This window comes from Annulohypoxylon maeteangense (genome assembly GCF_022496945.1).
Source record: "Annulohypoxylon maeteangense strain CBS 123835 unplaced genomic scaffold GGS22scaffold_33, whole genome shotgun sequence".
Taxonomy (NCBI): domain Eukaryota; kingdom Fungi; phylum Ascomycota; class Sordariomycetes; order Xylariales; family Hypoxylaceae; genus Annulohypoxylon; species Annulohypoxylon maeteangense.
The window spans coordinates 1-18,492 of NW_025953280.1; the positions used below are offsets into that span (position 1 = coordinate 1).

Consider the following 18,492-nt stretch of genomic DNA (forward strand, 5'->3'; position numbering starts at 1 on the left):
GATTAATTTAATTCGATTAATTTAATTCGATTAATTTAATTCGATTAATTTAATTCGATTAATTTAATTCGATTAATTTAATTCGATTAATTTAAAGTTAAGTTTTTAATTTAAAAAAAAATGAAATAAAAATTTATTTAATCGAATAAAAAACTTTAAAATTAAAATAATTAAAATAATTAAACGGTTTTAAAAAAGTTAAATAATTAAAAAAGTGGTAAAAATAAAACCGGGTTTATTTATTCGAATATATTATTTAATAAAAAAGTTAAAATTTTATAACGTATTAATTATTTTTTAATATTAAGTTCGAATTTACCCGCGATTTTTTTTTTAAATTAAATTTATTATATAAAATATTTATAAAATAATTATTAAGTTAAATCTTTAACTTAATTTAAAGAAAAAAACTTAAATAATTAATTTTTAATTAATTATTTAATTAATCGATTTATTTACATAAAAATTTAAATAATTTAATTAAATTAATTAAATTAAAAATTAAATTATTAATTTATTTTAAAAACATTTAATTATTTATATAATTAAAATATTATATTTAAATTTAAATAATTAATTATAAAAAAAGTTTAAAAGGAAATTAAAAAATCGTTAAAAATTTATAAAAATTTATAACGAGGTTAATAAAAGAAAATCGAAGGATTAAAGTTAAAATTACGTCCGGGTTTATATTTAAGTTTAAATTTAAGTTCGAAAAAATAAATAAAAAAAAAAGTCCGGGTCCGGGTTTAAGAAAAACGGGGGTTAAATCCGGGAAAAGAAAAAAAAATTAAAATCGAAAAAAAAGTTAATATTAATAATACGAAAATAATTAATTAAACGTTTTTACGAACACGAAATAATAAAAAAAAATTCGAACGAATAAATATATCGAAAAATCGAATTTTCGTATAAATTAAAATAAATAACGGTTAAATTTCGAACGTTTTTTAAAATTTAAATTATTATAATTTTTAATTAAAAAGTTTTTTAATTTAATAATATATTTAATTTTTTTATTTAAAAATAAATATATTAATTAAATAAATAAAAAAAACGAAACTTTTAAAATTAAAACCGAAATTAATTAAAAAACTTTTAAAAATAAACGTAAAATTAAAAATAAAATTAAAAACGTTAAACATTATTAAATTAAATACGAAAATTTTTAAGTTAAATATTTAATTAATTATTATAATAAATACGATTAATTTTATAATTAAAAATAATAAAAATAATATAAAAAATATAAATTTTAAATCGAAAATAAAAAAATTTTTAATAAAAGTAATAATAAAAAAATTAATATTATTTTAATAATAAAAATTAAAAAAAATTAAATTATATTAATAATAAAAAAAAAAAACGTTAAAAATAATTAAAAAAAATTATAAAAATTATTAATATAAAAAATAATCGTTATTACGAAAAAATTTTAAAAATATTTTTTATTTTTTAACGAAATATTATTATACGGTTAATTTAATATAAAGTAAATTTAATTAATTTTATTATAATAAAATAAATAATTCGTATTAAAATTATTAAATTAAAAATAAAAAATAAAATAAAACGTAAAAATTATAATTATTATTTTTATAATTATTATAATTATAATTTAAATAATATAATTTAAAATTTAAATTAAAATTAAAATTAACATTAAAATTATAATTATTAAAATTATTATTATATACGAAATTACGAAAATTATAAAAATTTTTTAATAATTTTAAATTTTTATTATATTAAAAAACTTAATAAACGAACGATTAATTTTAATATTTTTTTAATAAACGAATTTAAAACATTAAAAATTATTAATTTTAATATATTCGTATTTTAAACTTGTTATTTTTTTTTCTTTTTTAAAATATAAAAATACCGAAATTAAAAAAAAAACTTAAATTTTTTTTAATTATATTAATTAAATATAAAAATTTAATAATAATTAAAAATTATATAAAACGTATAAAAATTTTTAATAATAAAATAATAAAAAACGAAATTAATATAAAACTAAATTATAAAATAAAACTTAAAAAAATATAACGAATAATTTAAAATAATTTAAAATTAATATTAAAAAATAAAAATAATAATTAAAACGGTAATTTAATATTAAAATTAAATATAAAATTTAATAAAATAAAAAAAAATAATAACGAAATAATAATAAAAATAAATAACGAAATAATAATAAATTATATAATTATAAATAAAATCGAAATAAAAAAAATAATAAAAAAAAATATTTATAATAATAAAAGAGCAATGCTAGCCGCGCAGTATGGGGTTCGGCTAAGTTCCCGCGCAGTAACGCTAAAATAGTGCGTTCGAAAGAGTACCTGATCTCCCATAGTAAAAACCATACAACTGTATGTACTCTCGAAATAAGCTTTTCGCGCTAGTCCCACGCTAATTCAATTGAACTTGTACAGTTTCCGACAAGTCCACACTTGTCTTTTCTCTTGTATCAACCCATCTTTAAGATCCCTTTCTCGATTCAATTTTCGATTCAACCTTTCGAAACTGACTTCATAGAAAGCTGTTGTATTGACTGATACATAGTCGAAAGGACTGATCAAGGCGAAGATTTTTCGATGCGAAAGGCTGGCTTCAAAAGAGCATCTACTTCCAGTTTCTGGATGTTGATCCTGTTGCAATGAATGCGATCGGCCTTGAATTCAACGATGCAGCAACCTTTCGATCTCTAATCACGGTGCAACCTGAATCATTCAATTGCTCTCCTCGATGCGATTACGTCAATAGTAATTATTAAGGATTTGACCTTGAATTGATCGAGAAACAATTGATTCAAAGTTGAAGGTGTTTAAAAAGTTACAAGTGTTAGAATAAGGTTCGAGACTAAAACAGGTACATGCTCCCCCATACAAATCAGTATGGGACAAAATGTACACCGTTCGTCGGCATTTCTTTTATCCGATACTGCGCGGGAAATTAGCCGAACCCCATACTGCGCGGCTGGCATTGCTCTAATAAAATAATTATTAAAATTTAATTTATCGAAATATAAATAAACGTAAATTATATATATTTAAAAAGTTTTTTAAAATTTATAAATATTAATAATTTATTTATTAAAAAATAAAAAAAAAATATTTAATAAATTTCGAATTATTCGAAAAAAAAAAAAAAAAAATTTTTTTTTAAGTTTTAAATATTTAAATAATTTTTTTTAATTTTTAAATATTATTAAATAATAACTTTTTTATTATAAAAAGTTTTAAATAAATAATAATAAAATTAAAAAATCGAATATAAATAAAATTTTTTTTCGATATATATAAATAAAAAAAAATAAAAAAATAATTAAATTTATATATAATTATAAATTAAAAATAAAAATAATAAATAATTAAATATAATAAAAATATATATAATTACGTTTAATAATTTCGATTAATTATTTTAATATATTATAAAATAATATAATATAATAATTAATTCGTAATTTTTTAAAATTAAAAAAAACGAAAAAACCGAAATAAAAAAACGAAAAATATAAAATATATATATATAAAAATTCGTTTATCGTTTTAAAATAAAATAAATAAAAATTTACGTTAAAATAAATTAAATAAAAATTAATCGAAATATAAAATTTTTTTAACTTTTTTTTTTATTTTTTAAAGTACGGTTTTACGCGAATTACGGGGATTTTAAAAAATAAAAAAAAATGTTAAAAAAATTTTTCTTAACGGAAAGTTATATATAAAGGTTTAAAGGAAAAAAAAGTTTAAAAAAAAAGAAAGTTAAATAAAAATAAAAAGTAATATCCGCTCGAAAGATTAAGAAAATTTCTTTACGATAAATAAGTTTTTTAAATTTTTAAATTAATTTAAAAGTAAGTTTAAAAGAAAGTTTAAAAGTTAATTAATTAATTTATAAATTAATTTTTAATTTAATTTTTAAATTAATTTAAAAAATTAATATAACGATTAATTAAATTAATTCGTAAATTAATTTATATATTAATTTTTAATTTAATTTTTAAATTAAAAATTAAATTAATAATTCCATTAATTTAATAATTAATTAATTAGTTTATAAATCGGTTTTTAATTTAATTTTTATATTAAATATTTAATTAATTAAATAATTAATTATATAATTAATTAATTAATTATTTTATTTATTCGAAAATTAATTTAAAAATCGGTAAATTAATTTTTAAATTAATTATTCGATTAATTTAATAATTAATAAATTAATTAATAAATTAATTTAATAATTAATTTAAAAATTAATTAAATTAATTTTTAAATTAATTCTTAAATTAATTTTTAAATTAATTTAACGATTAATAAATTAATTAATAAATTAATTCGATTAATCTTAAAATTAATTTCAAAGTTAATTTAAACGTTAAATTAATTTTTAAAAAAATACGATATTTATTAATAAATCGATTTTTAGTTTAATCCTTAAATATAATTAATATTTAATTAATAAATTAATCGCTACATTAATTAAATAATTAATTAAATAATTAATTAAATAATTAATTAAAAAGTTAATTAAATAATTAATTAAATAATTAATCGAAAAATAAATAAATAAATAAATAAATAAATTAATTTAATTTAAAAATTAATCGAATCGAAATTAACGTAATTAATTAAAAAAAATATATTTAATTAAAAACGTAAATAAATTTAAAGTTTTATTAAAATTTAATAACGCGTTAAAAAAAAATTAAATTAATTAAATATATCGAAATTTCTTATTAATTATTTATTAATTAATTATATAATATTACGTAATTATAAAAGGGGTTTTATAAGTAATAAAAAAAGTTTAAACGTAATAATATTTTTCGAACGGAAAATTATAAAAAAATAATATTATTAAAAAAAAATAACATTAATATTAATATTATATATATAAATAAAATCGAAAATAAAAAAAAACGAAATAATAATTTAAAATAACGTTACGAAATTAATATTAATTAAAAAGTAATATTGCTTACGTTATATAAGTTTTAATAATACGCGCGTTATATTAAAAAAAAGCTTAACGTTAATTCGAACGCGTTATAAATTATACCGAAATTTTATTATATATTTATTTAACTTTTTTTCGTTTTAATTATATTAAATTAACGTTTTAATCTTTAAAACTTAACTTAATTAAAAACTTTTAATTTAAATTATTTTTTATTTTTTTTTTAAACTTTTAAATGTAAATTTAATGGTAAAATTTAAAGTTAAAAACTAGCCGTAACTTTAATCGATTCGAATTAATTTTAGCTTGCTTTAAGTTTAATTACATTTTATCGCTTCGTTTTTTAACTAAATTAAATATAACTTATATTATTTAAAAACGCTTTTTAAAAATAATTAAATAATTATAATTATTAAATTTTTAATTATAATTTAATTAAGAAACAATTAATTAAAAATTCGATATAATAAAAAAATATAAATGTTAAAATAACTTAAATTAAGGTACTTTAGTTCCCACTTAAATTATATGAAACAATATATACACCTTTCGCCGGCGTTTTTCCGGGCCCATACAACGTAACAACTAACGCCAACCATACAACGCAAGCAGTATTACTTTTAAATTAATAATAATTATATAAATTTTTATATAATTTAATTAATTAAAATTTTTAAATAAATAAATTTACGATAAATAAATAAAAAACAATTAAAAATTATATAATTACGAATATTTTATTATAAATTTTATTATTATAATTTAATTATAAATAATTTAATAAAAAATAATTAAATATATTTTATAAATTAAAATTATATATATAAAAATAATAAAAAAATAAATTAATTTAATTTAATTTAAATTAACGTTAAATTTAATTAAAATAAAAATTATAAAATTTTATTTATATTATTATTATATATATTTTTTTTTAATTTAATTAATATATATAATTTTAATTAATAATTTAATTTTTATATTAAATATTAATTTAATTTTATTTTTTATTATATTTATTATAAATTTCGTTTTTTTTATTTTTTATTTTAATAATTTATTAAATTTAATTAAAAAAAATTTTTTTTTAAAAAATAATAATATTTTTAAAATTTAAATATATTATTATATATTTTATATAAATTATAATATCAATTTTTATTATAATTTAATTATAAGTAATTTAATAAAAAATAATTAAATATATTTTTTAAATTAAAATTATATATATATAAACGGTGAAAAAAATAAATTAAATTAATTTAATTTAAATTAATATTAAATTTTATCGAAATAAAAATTATAAAATTTTATTTATATTATTATTATAAATTTTTTCCTTTTTTTTAATTTAATTAATATATATAATTTTAATTAATAATTTAACTTTTATATTAAATATTAATTTAATTTTATTTTTTATAATAATTTTAAAAATTTTATTTTATACGAAATTTTAATAATATATTATATATATAATTATTTTATTAAATTAATTATTAAAAATTTATTATAAATTTAAAATAACGATATTTTTATTTAAAAAGTTTTTAAAAAATAAAATATTTTTAAATATTTTTTAAAAATCGAAATAAATATATAAAATTAAATTATATTAAATTTTTATTTTATTTTTAAATAATATTATTTACGTTATATAATTAACGTTAATTATTATTTTATATAAACCGGAAAAACGCCGGTAAAAAATGTATATATTATTTTATATAAATTTAATAAAATTTAAAATATTACGATTTAAATTTTTAAAATTAATTTTAAAATTTATATTTTTTTTTAACGTTAAATTTTTAATTAATTATTTTATAATTAAAATAATTTTAAAATTTCGATAATTATTATTATTTAATTATTTTCGTAAAACGTTTTTAAAGAATTTTAATTATATTATAATTAAAATTTAATTAAATTAAAAATTTACGATTAAAATTAAAAAAAAATTAAAATTAATTTAAATTAATTAAAATAATATTTAATTTTTTATTTTAAATTTTATAATTAAATTTAAATTTAAATATTTATAAATAATATAAAAAATAATTTAAAATAAACGTTTTTAATTAAATTAAATTTCGAAATTTAAAACGTTAATTTAAAAAAAAAATTAATTAAATATAAAATAAAATTTTAATATAATTTATTATAAATTTAAATTAACGTTATATTTTTTTAATATAACGCGTTTATTAATTAAAACGATATAACGTAAATAATATTATTTTTATTTTTATTTAAAATAATTAAATATAATTTTTTAAAATTAATAAATTAAATATTTAAAAATTTAAAAATTTTCGAAAAAATAAAAAATAAAAAATTTAATTTTTAACATTTTTTTAATTATTAATTAATTAATTAAATTTTATTTTTAAATAATTATAAATTTAATTAAAGTTTTTACGTAATTTTAATTAATTAATTAATAATTAAAAAAAATTAAATAAAAATTATTAATATGTTTTTTAATTTTATTTATAAAATATTTTAATATATTTAATTAATTTAAATTTTTTTTAACCCGTCGTTAAGTTTTAATAAAACTTTAAATTTATCCGTATTTTTAATTAAATGTATTTTTTTAATTTATTATATAAATTTCGATTTAATTAATTTTTTAATTAAATTAATTTATTTATTTATTTATTTATTTATTTAATTAATTTTCGAATTAATTTTTTAATTAATTTTTTAATTAATTTAACGATTAATTTATTAATTATATATTAATTATATTTAAAAATTAAATTAAAAATCGATTTATTAATTATTAAATTAATCGTTAAATTAATTAAACGATTAATTTAAATATTAAATTTAAAATTAATTTACGAATTAATTTCGAAATTAATTAAATTAATTTATTAATCGTTAAATTAATTTAATTAATTTTTAAATTAATTTTCGTATTAAAATTTATAATATTTAATTAACCGTTAATTTATTATAAATTTATAATTTAATAATATAAACGTTTAAAAAAAAACCGTTAATTACGTGTTTTTTTATTTAATTATTTATATTTTAAATTAATATTTTTTTTTATAACGTTTAAAAATTTTAAACGTTTAATATAAAATTTTCGATATATTTAAATGAAAAATTATAAAAATTAACGAATAAATAAAATTAATAAATAAACGAATTAAATTAAATTAAATTATTTAATTTTTTACGAAATTTTTTACGTATATAAAAAATTATTTATAATTTTTATAATTATAATAATTATAAAATTATTTATTTATTTATTTATTTATAAAAATCGTAATTAAATTTTAAATTATTAATAAATCGAATAAATTAAAAGTTTTAAAAATTTTAAAAACGATTTTAATATATATAAATAAATTTTCGGAAATTTTTTTTAAAATTTTAAAAATTTAAAAAATAAAAAAAATTAAAATTAAAAATAAATAAATAAAATTAAAGTTTTATATAAATTAAAATAATAATTAAAATAATTATATATATTAAATTAAAAATTTAAAATAATTCGAATTATTATTAAATATTTATTTAAAATAAACGTTAAATTTTTTTTAACGTTTAAAAATATATAACGTTTAAATACGAATAATTATTTAATTTTATAAATATTTATAAAATTAAATTATATATTTATAAATTTTTAAAAAATTACGCGTTAATTAAAATAAAATAATTTAATTAAATTTTTAATTAATTTATTAATTAATTTATTAATTTTAAATTAATATAAAAATTAAATTTAAAATTAATTTATTAATTTTTAAATTAATTTTCGAATTAATTAAATATTTAATTTTAAAATTAAATTAAATATTAATTAATTAATTTTTTAATTAATTATTTAATTAATTAAATATTTAATATAAAAATTAAATTATTAATTATTAAATTATTATAAAAATTAATTTAAATTAAAAATTAAAAATTAATTTATAAATTAAAAATTAATTTATAAATTAATTAATTAATTTTTAAACTTTTTTTTAATTTATTTTAAATTAATTTAAAAATTAAATTTAATTAAAAAAAATTATTTATCGTAAAAAAACTTTTTTAATTTTTCGAACGAATATTATTTTTTTTTTTTTAAACTTTTTTTTCCTTTTAAACTTTTATATATTACTTTTTACGAAGAAAAAACTTTTCGACCTTTTTTTTTTTTTTTTTTTTTTAAAAAAAAAATCCCTTCGAAATTCGAACATAACTTTCGAAACTCGATTAAAATATATTAAACTTATTAAAATAAAAATAATTCCTTTCGTTAAACTCGATTACATGTTTCATTTTCAATATCGTTTTCTAGTCCCCAATCTTTAAAACCTGAGCCTCGCGCCCAACTAACCCCTTTTTTAACGTGTGTCTCGCGAATGGCCCTTGCATCCCTTTCATATACTGCGCCGGTTATAGCAATAGCTAATACAAATATCCACACGTCTCCTCCCTTCATAGCACGCCACCATCGTCGCTTAACACCTACCTTCCACAATGAGTCCACGCTTGTTCGTGCGCTGTATAAGAATACGCTTCTTCCTTCTTTACGCTCCACCCATGCCCATAAGCCCGCCAAGAACCCGCCCAGGAAGAAACGTTGTGATGGTAGGAATCCACGTGGCAGCCAGGTCTGGAAGAAGCAGATGCTTGCCCACGCCGTTGATATGCCCCCTGTAGCAAACATCGACATCCGGAGAATCCTAGTTATGAGGCGATTTACAAGGTACAATGGTGAATGGTATAGTACTTTATATCGTGGAAGCATGAGTACTGAATAGAACAGCAAAAAGAACCGGCTCATCCGTGGAAATGATCGTACCCAAAATGTAAGATAGGTACGAAGACAGGAGGGGTCCGAGGGATGGAGGGTAGCACAGCTCAAAGAAGTGATTAGAGGGTGAGCTCGTGAGACTAAGGGAGCGACAGCTGCGAGTGTTGATGGTAAGGTTTCCTGTTCCGGGAATAGTGTCGGTGGAACGAATGTCCTTTGCAATCGTTAGCAGCATGTCATATATAACACGGAGTGGAATTTTACGTACGGCCAATTCAGTTTGGCCATCTGAGCTAAATTATCAGCAATCTCCCAAGCGTTAGGCCACTGGTTCCCATCGGGAAGATTTCTAGGCGCCCCATGAATATAGGTGGTGGAGTTCTTCCAGATCATGTCGACAAAGGCAACTGGAGATGACTCCTGGTCGAACACTACTGCGTGCAATAGCTGTCCAAAAGCAAATGGCTGAAGCATCCAACTCCCCCACCACCACGGACGCTCTCGTTTGACTACCCCCTTCCCTCCTGCACGGACCTTCCAGCCCCAAATTAGCCCCTCGTCCTCGCATAGGTTCCAGCCAAATTCTAGAGCACGGAATATAGCTGCGATGGCTACTGTCACGCGCAGCTGCTGAGAGGGATATATGCCTAAAGCTAACCCTGCAAGGCTAGCACCAACAGCCGGCGCATAGGGGGATGTAAGTGCTTGTGTTATCCTAGGGTTTCTATTGCGGAAGGGGGCTGCCGACTTGTCTAGTAGATGGGCTCGTAATCGGCTGAGAAAGCGAAATAGGAGGCGGTACATTAGTAAGATGGTAGATAGCGATAGCGACAATCGAAGACCAGAAGACTTGTAAAAAGGGTGTTTCTTCTTCGGTGCAGCCGTCCTATAAACATGTTAGCATTTGGCGTCACTTATTCCGTCGACGCATGTTATCACTTCTTACTCTTTCTGCGACTTTAACCTCATCATCACCGCCTCGTAAGCTCGTACTCCCAGGCCAGTGGCCATAAATACACGCAAAGAGTCCCTGATAGCACGCGCATTATACGTGTCTCCCCCATCGTCACTGCTCTTATCTGGCCTCTCTTTCCCTCCATCGACGTCTCCATCTACCATGGAACCCCTCCTTATCCCACCGCCCTCCATATACCTTTCGACGGCGTTTACGCTAGGTACCCTCTTTCTCAGCAGACGCGACCGTGATAAGACATATTTATGGAGAGTTTCATATTCGCGAGCTGAGATGGTATATCTTATGGCATTGCGAAGGACTGGGTCAACGGGAGACTTATATTTCGATTTCGAGTTTGCTCTGGGTCGCGATATAACCTCGTACTGACTTGGAATCTCAATCGGGGGAAGGGTAGGCATTCTCGAAGCCTCAGCCTTGGATCCCATATTTATCTAGATTGAATGAACAAGTTTCGCGACACCGTGGCGAATTGATGCCTAATGGATGGTTGCGGCGAGATTCGAGCGAATATATCCGATAACTCCTTTTCTTTCCTCCGTGCCCAGCTAATTACAGAAAACGCAATTATCACTTTGTCTCAGCTCAGCTAAGTATGGAATTTTTGGTGAATCATGTCAATTCAGCTGCAGCGATTCGACGTCGCACCCGGCGGGCTGGTGTTCTTAACGATGTGTCGGTCGATAACAGCCTCGTAGCGGTAGAGGGGTACACGGTTCGGATGAGACGAACAAACATTGATGATTATGCTAAGCGTTTTGATTTTAGAACTTATGTGTACAAAATAGAAAGTAAGAGGGGCTTGGAGATGGGCTTGATGGGGTTTGGTGGTGGTGGTTTTTCTTGTACATACAAAGTAAGGAGGAAGGGCACAAGACGATAGGATAAGAACCGAGCTAAGTTAGGTTAGGGAGGAATCGTCGCGTGTCCAGGCACGACGTAATAACATTAGAACTTTTACATGTGCAGGAACTATACCTACTAGCTAATTACCGTATTTCGTCCGATGCAATTCGTCCCGTGCAATTCGTCCCGCTGGCTACCTACTCGGCACGTAAGATTAAATGATATAACTAAATAAGTAACCACAATGCAACTTCGAAGTACATGGTATATTTGCTTTGCCTCGGCTCGACTGGCATGTGAGCGACTATATTGTGGGGGTGGCACCCATAGCAAAAGGTATGTATTCTCATACCAGTCCGCCCTCATTACCCATTGCGACTGTCGGTGCGACTTACTATACATATGTAATTATACATTTTATTGAGAAATACTGCATATTGTATATACGCGCACGCACGCACACGTATATAGTTGTCCTATCCTGTCTTCATCCGACTCCACTAGTTACGTCGGGAAGATGTTGGATTATCCATGAACTTTTACCATAGGCTTATTCATGCTGCAGCTTTTGAATCAGTCTCGGTTGCGTGCTCCAGTATGGCTTCTACGCCCTCGATCTTGCCCTTATCTAGCCCCTCAACGCTTACATGCGGCCCCGTGTAATTCTTGCGACCGTCGAAGATCCATGTAACCATGGCGATGATTAAAATAACACCAAATGCAACAACGCAGTAGTTCATGTTCTCGCTTGTAACCGGCAACTCCGGTGGAAAGACGAACAGGACAGTTGTCAGGATTGTCCAAATTATGCCAACCTAATTTAGCAACGAGTTAGCTTTTGTGATCTCCGTTGCCAGGACTCGGATGGGAGGGAATACTGACTAAGTTCAAAATCCAGCCGACCACACCAGGTAACTTGAACGCGCGATTCTCCGGTAACATCCTACGTCCACGCAGCACGTTAATAGACGGCGGGATGGCGTACGTCACGCCGAGAGCGACAACAGATGCCGATGTGATAGCGTTGAAAGTGCTCGATGACCCGAGGAAGATGCACCCGAACACGACGACCCAGGCGGCTGTCCAGAGCAGCGCGTTCAGCGGCACGTCCAACTTTGGATGAACTCGCGCAAAGATATGGCTGAATGGAAGCCCGCGGTCTCGTGCAAACGCGTAAGACATACGGCTGCTCGTCGTCATTAGTGTCGTCGCAGTGAAAAGCATGCATACGAGGGGGAACATTAGTAAGCACACGCTGCCCGCGGAGCTTTTGGTGGCATCCATAAATATTTGTAGTAGAGGGCCAGCGCTAGACTCGATTACGTTGTCGATGTTGTCGACGCAAAACAGTAGGCAAGATAGAAACACGAAGCCTGTTCCCATGCCGATACCAATGCAGTAAAGCATGATCCTCGGGCCACGGATATGTGGTTGCGGGATCTCCTCAATCATGTGAGCCACGGCATCGAAACCGGTGAGCGCGAATGCGCCCTGTAGCAATCCTAGCAGCCAAGACACGCCATCGGGCCATCCGACCTCATTGATGAATTCGCCGTAGACGAAGGCACCGCTTTGGTAGTTTGGCGATGCGCACGCGAGTATGGTTATGCTAATGACGACGAACCCTGTCAGACTCCAGAAGAAAGCGGCCTTGGTGAACAAGGGTAATAATCGCGTCGAGAAGGCATTGATAAAGAGCGCTATGAAGGTAAAGCCGATGTAGATTAGGAACTGATGCCAGGACTTGGTCTCGTAGTCAGGATGCAGTAGCGAGATGATGTTGATGATGAATGTGCTCCCTAGCAACCCCCCCGTGGCCGTCAGCGCGACCCACCCGCTTACGTTAATCCAACCAGTGGCATAGCTGATGCTCCTGCTCCAATTCTTCCACGCGACAATGGCGGCCCAGTGATACTGTCCTCCGGCAGTTGGGTAGGCGGAAAGAAATTCAGCTAACGAAGCGGCGAGACACAAATTGCAGATACCTGCTACCATGAGACCCCAGACGACAGAACTGGGTCCACCTGAGGGCAAAGCGAGGGAGATAGAAGCAGCAAGGGCGGTCCATGTATTAAGGATGGCGAAGGCGAGCCCAAGCATAGAGATCATAGAGAAATTTCTCTTGAGTTCTTGTTTGTGACCAAGATGCGCTAGCGCTGCAGCATCCTGAGCGATGATGCTGTGGCGCCGACCTCGTTCTTCGATCTCACCCATAGTTTTCCTTTTCCTTCGACTAGCTTGGTTCTGGTCCTGGACCAAGTTCCTTTCCTTTCCCTACTTTCCTCTATTACCCCCTCCTTCTTTTTCTTCTCTCTCTCCTTTCTCCCTGATTTACCGGATATGACGAGTTTTGAATTTGCGTCTCGATGCTCAATATGATCGATGTCGAATATATAGAATATATGATACTCCGAAGATATATCCTAGCGGGAAGACGTCCCGGATAATATATAATTTAAATTATAAACATATAACCATACCTGCCTACCGACCTAAATATGTGGTATTTGGTAGAGGTACAATATATTGTTTAACCCGACAGCAGAATGAATAGAGAGGGAAGGGAAAACAAAAGGAAGAATGTAGAGAAGAAGAGGGTGATTATGACTTTGGAGGGAAAGCGTTCTCGGCCCTGTTAAAAAAAAGCTAATTCTTATCAAGCATCCTTAGGGTTTGATCTTGTTATTCTATTACATTACATATGTGTATTCTATGATCTCTTTGTTCACCGAGTTAGTGGGTCCCGTATCTGCTACTTACATGTATTTTACGTGAAGTCTTGCTCCAGCGCCACGCTACGCGGGGCAGACGGAGACTAAAAAAGCTTGAACTCCGGAGCCTCTGTTTCGGCCGGGGTATCGATCGTGCCATTGCCTAGCGGACTCTTGCGACGTCATGCCTGTTTTCGGTTTAAGATTGAACCTTACTCCATACTTACGTACCTTGTAGACTCGGCTTCCCCGCGCTAATCTAGAACTTAGCTAACGTTAGAAGGAACAACTCATTATTTATTACCAATTTAGGAATGTATACCCGTAGTGTACCGCATCTAAGCTCCTGTACTAGGTAGTACATATGTGTATGTATTACATAATGTAGTAAACACTATCCCTCATGTCGATGATAAACGAAGCCATGGATATCTCAACATAGTTTTGATCTTCATATTCATCATCATGGATGACGACGAGGTTATCATAAAAACACTTTTAACAGGGCCTAGGGTATCGGCTCTACGAACATATGTAGTAGATAAGATGGCCCGGATTCGGCACCGTCCACCCGCTTTTTTCCTGTTTATCCTTAATTCACACGTAGCCATGCCTAAGCAACTCCTTACATTCCCACCGCCGCCTTTACCCTACGTGCAACTTCTATGATTCAGATCCAACCGAGCAATTCCGGCCGGTGTATCAAATGTGAACCTGTCCGCATCCGCATGCCTCCCTAACTCCGGTGCCGATGGTTTTATGCTCGAGAAAAGAAATGGGAAAGGGGGGGGGGGGGATGAAGAACTTTAGCGGCGGAATTCGCTTGCAGAAGACGTGGATGAAGTGAGTGAGATGAATGGGGTAGATAGGGTATTGCAAAATAAAAAATGGTGCTCGTTAATCCTTTCCTGCTATTCGCAATCCTCCTGTACTGTTTAACCCCCTTTCCGACCTATCATTGCCCGTATTCACGACAGTAGTAATTAGCTCGACCGAGCGAGTATTTTTTAGTTGGTTTTATGGAGAACCTTCATACCCGGGGTGAGTCGATAGAGAGATGGTGAGCACCATAGGAGATTTGCTGTTAATAAGAAAAGACAAATGACAGAACCGCCATGCCATGTAACATAGGAACCTTCATTCCATTGTGTCGACCAAATCTGCCACCCAATCATGAGTCCCGCTACGCGATACTCGAGTCGGGAAGCTAAACCATGGAGTTCCGGGACTCGTACTGTAGGGGCTTTAATTGGTGCTGGGACCCGTCGGAAGCAACGGCGAATTGCGAGACCCACGTACGTACCATCCGAGGAAGCTCGGCACCTGTGGGCTGGATTACGGTCTCCTCCCAATTCAGCACGTCCCATGGCTCGACTATGGCGTAGCGGCGTTGAGCTGACAGACGTTGTTGGATGTCTTCGGAATTGGGAACTAGTCCGGCACGGACCGCTTCAACAGCGCGTAACCGTCGTGCCTCTCTCTCGGCAACCACATCGGCAATCGCATGGTATCGAATTTGTGCTGTATGCATACCCGGGATCCCGTCGTTCTGCGAAGTGAGTACCCTGCAGAGTTCGTTGAACGGCAAGTTGAGTAATATACGTGAAAGGGCCGGAGACGAATTATCAAGATCACGGAGAGGACCCGCAGCATCGTCTGGATAGGCAGCCGGGAGATCGCCGAACTTAATGCTGGTTAGACGTTGGGATTTTGTAGGACTGCGCATATTCGTGCCTCTAGCGATGGTAGGTATAGAGCTCATTGGCGAAGGTGTAACGCCTGCAGCTGGCGGGATACGCGCAAGTTTTGGGGGGTCATAAACTGACGGGTCGAATTCGAAGTCAACGGGAAATGCGTTGACGATGAAATCCCTGATTATATCCCGAAGGAACCCAACGTCCGGACCGTACACGTAGTCCAACTCAGCGTCCTGGTCATCATCGTATTTTTCATGGCGCTGTATGGCACCTTCAAAAACGAAAGCGAGAGCATCTTCCGCAGTGCTCCAAGTGAGGAAGTCGGCTGCCATCCGCAAGCCGCGCAAAAAAACGTCGTGCATGTTCAGCAGGTGGCCGGCGGCGGCGTAACCCAGACAGAATTCGAACCGGTCCGCTTTATCATCACTCAATTGTAGAGTATGAGTTCTGCTAGTTAGCATGGCAGGGGTGAGTAGAGGGTAAAGGTACAACCGCCGTACGGCATTCCACCAAGCGTCAGAACGCAGATATTGGTCATCTGACTCGACGGTGATGGTATGGGAACCAAGATCGGTAGCGCGAGCAGCCATGATATGCTGCCTTAGCGCCGGGCTACGGGCAAACACAAGCTTGTGGCCGGTAATCTTGACCGGGTGGTGTAGCCGTTTAGTGGGGACCAATTCCAGGACGCAGTCGGTAAGTTCTTTGTTGTCAAATTGATCCTGAAAGTACGCAATGCTATCCCCTAGACCATTGTCGCTAATGCCGGGGTATCGGGAAAAAGGGCCTGGGGGCATAAAAAGCGGAAAGTGAGGGCCTGCATGTGGATGCCCGACGGGGTGCTCGTGATGACCATGACCGGCATAGGGAGGGCCGTTAGGATGATAAGGAGGCACTGCCACATTCTCGATGCCATTCAACTCGCCCGAAGCATGCGAGCCGTGGATGCTGTGAGGCGTCTCGAGGCCATATCGAGCGACGCTGGGGGAGAATGGGTCGAACGGGGCGGGGGCGGGGGCGGGCACCTGCCCGTACGTATCGATAGTGGATAACGACATGACATCAGGGCGAAATTGTGTGTTGATGGTACCAGGGAAGCCATTTCCGGAATGTGCGTGGTGATGGCCGTTAGGTCGCGGATGTATACCATTCTCGCCGTTGATGGCCATGGTTGGAGGATGTGGGGGTGACACGAAACCGCTAGGGGGAGGTACCGGCGAAGGTGTATGCGAACCGGCAAAGCCGCCAAAAATGACACCGCCACCATTGCTCACATGGGGGTGGTGTTGAGCTTGGTGTTGACGTTGGTAATGGTTGAGGCGGGGCGGGCCGTGAATATTTGAAGGATCTGGTATCTCGTCGGTCGAAATCTGATGCTGTAAAGGGTGGACAGGCAGATGGTGGTGACTGAGGGGGGGTTGCTGTTGGTTTAAGAGAAGACTAGGCGAGGATGGATTTGGCTGCGGCTGTGGCTGCAAGATATGTTGAACTGCATCGCGCGCGCCTATGAAATGTAAGAGTTTATAATTTAACAGAGGAGCATTGACTGGAGATGTGGGTTACCTTCACCGATGTCATTCGCCGAAGCAGTGACAGAAGCGGAACTAGAACTTGATCCAGCACTGGGCACAGCATGCGCTACGGACGGGATAGATGCGTGTTGAATAGTGGTGTTTGTCCCATTTATACCATTTACGGAAGCGGTGGTTAAGGTTGGGCCGGCAGCGATAGCGGCAGTGGAGGCGGAGGTAGAGGTAGAGGTGAGAGCATAGAAATTCTTGTCGTTACGTTCATCAAGTGCACCGTTGGTAACGTCGGTGGCGTTTTCGGGCTTCTCCACATTTGAACCGTTAGGAGCCTTGGCTGGCCGTCGGAGAGCTTTTACGCCATCTAGAACAGGACCCAGAGTAGAGACGGGAACAGCGATATTATCACCATGACCGGCAAGTGCTGCCTCTAGCGACGAGGCTGGGAAACCGTTGGTCGAGGAGGGTGTCGAGGTATGTTTGGCTGGTTTCGTATGCTGCTTAGGAATCATAGGAAGAGGAATGGCTGGTTGCACAATCGTTCGGCCTTGGGTTACGGCGGACGGTTTCTTCACATGGCCGGAAGAGACTTTCCCAGGTTTAGCCTGGCCCTTGTGAGGCGCCATGGCGAAGGTTCCCAACTCAATTGTCGCGTATCTTAGTCGCCAACGGTCATCCAACAATCGCAAGGTAGACCGTGAGGGATATGAATGGAATGGGGGAGGTTATGAGGTAGACGATGCCGGAGTTGTAGTTGGAGTCGTTGGAGCAAGAGCAGGAGCAGGAGCTGAAGCTGGAGAGCACAGGATATCCGGGGCGTGCGCAATAGGATGAGAAGAACGTTAGGCATTCGGCTATAACCACAAAATCAGATCCGGAAGACTGCAACTCGGCCGGAGCTCATTTATGTTGTGGGTATGAATTAGACCATCCCAGATTCAGGTGAGAAGATAGAGAAAGAAGGTCGATCCAAATACAAGTAATAAGTAGAGGTGAT

The 18,492-nt window shown here is 30.4% G+C and overlaps 3 protein-coding genes across 3 annotated transcripts; all 3 read right to left on the minus strand.

Moving 5' to 3' along the window:
• Positions 1-9,185: 9,185 nt before the first annotated feature.
• Positions 9,186-11,769, minus strand: GGS22DRAFT_176130 (uncharacterized protein). The gene is made up of 4 exons (XM_047963364.1): positions 11,569-11,769; positions 10,689-11,464; positions 10,011-10,628; positions 9,186-9,956 (listed from the first exon to the last, which is right to left on the minus strand). Exons 2-4 carry the CDS (start codon positions 11,141-11,143, stop codon positions 9,242-9,244), a joined length of 1,788 nt encoding a protein of 595 aa, XP_047813811.1. The 5' UTR covers positions 11,144-11,464; positions 11,569-11,769; the 3' UTR covers positions 9,186-9,241.
• A 53-nt stretch (positions 11,770-11,822) lies between these two features.
• On the minus strand, positions 11,823-14,425 carry GGS22DRAFT_176133 (amino acid transporter). Its single transcript, XM_047963365.1, has 2 exons — positions 12,444-14,425; positions 11,823-12,376 (listed from the first exon to the last, which is right to left on the minus strand). Exons 1-2 carry the CDS (start codon positions 13,773-13,775, stop codon positions 12,116-12,118), a joined length of 1,593 nt encoding a protein of 530 aa, XP_047813812.1. The 5' UTR covers positions 13,776-14,425; the 3' UTR covers positions 11,823-12,115.
• A 756-nt stretch (positions 14,426-15,181) lies between these two features.
• On the minus strand, positions 15,182-18,405 carry GGS22DRAFT_100931 (uncharacterized protein). Its single transcript, XM_047957679.1, has 2 exons — positions 17,533-18,405; positions 15,182-17,473 (listed from the first exon to the last, which is right to left on the minus strand). The coding sequence occupies exons 1-2, from the start codon at positions 18,119-18,121 to the stop codon at positions 15,480-15,482; spliced, it is 2,583 nt and encodes an 860-aa protein (XP_047813813.1). The 5' UTR covers positions 18,122-18,405; the 3' UTR covers positions 15,182-15,479.
• Between the last annotated feature and the right edge of the window lie 87 nt (positions 18,406-18,492).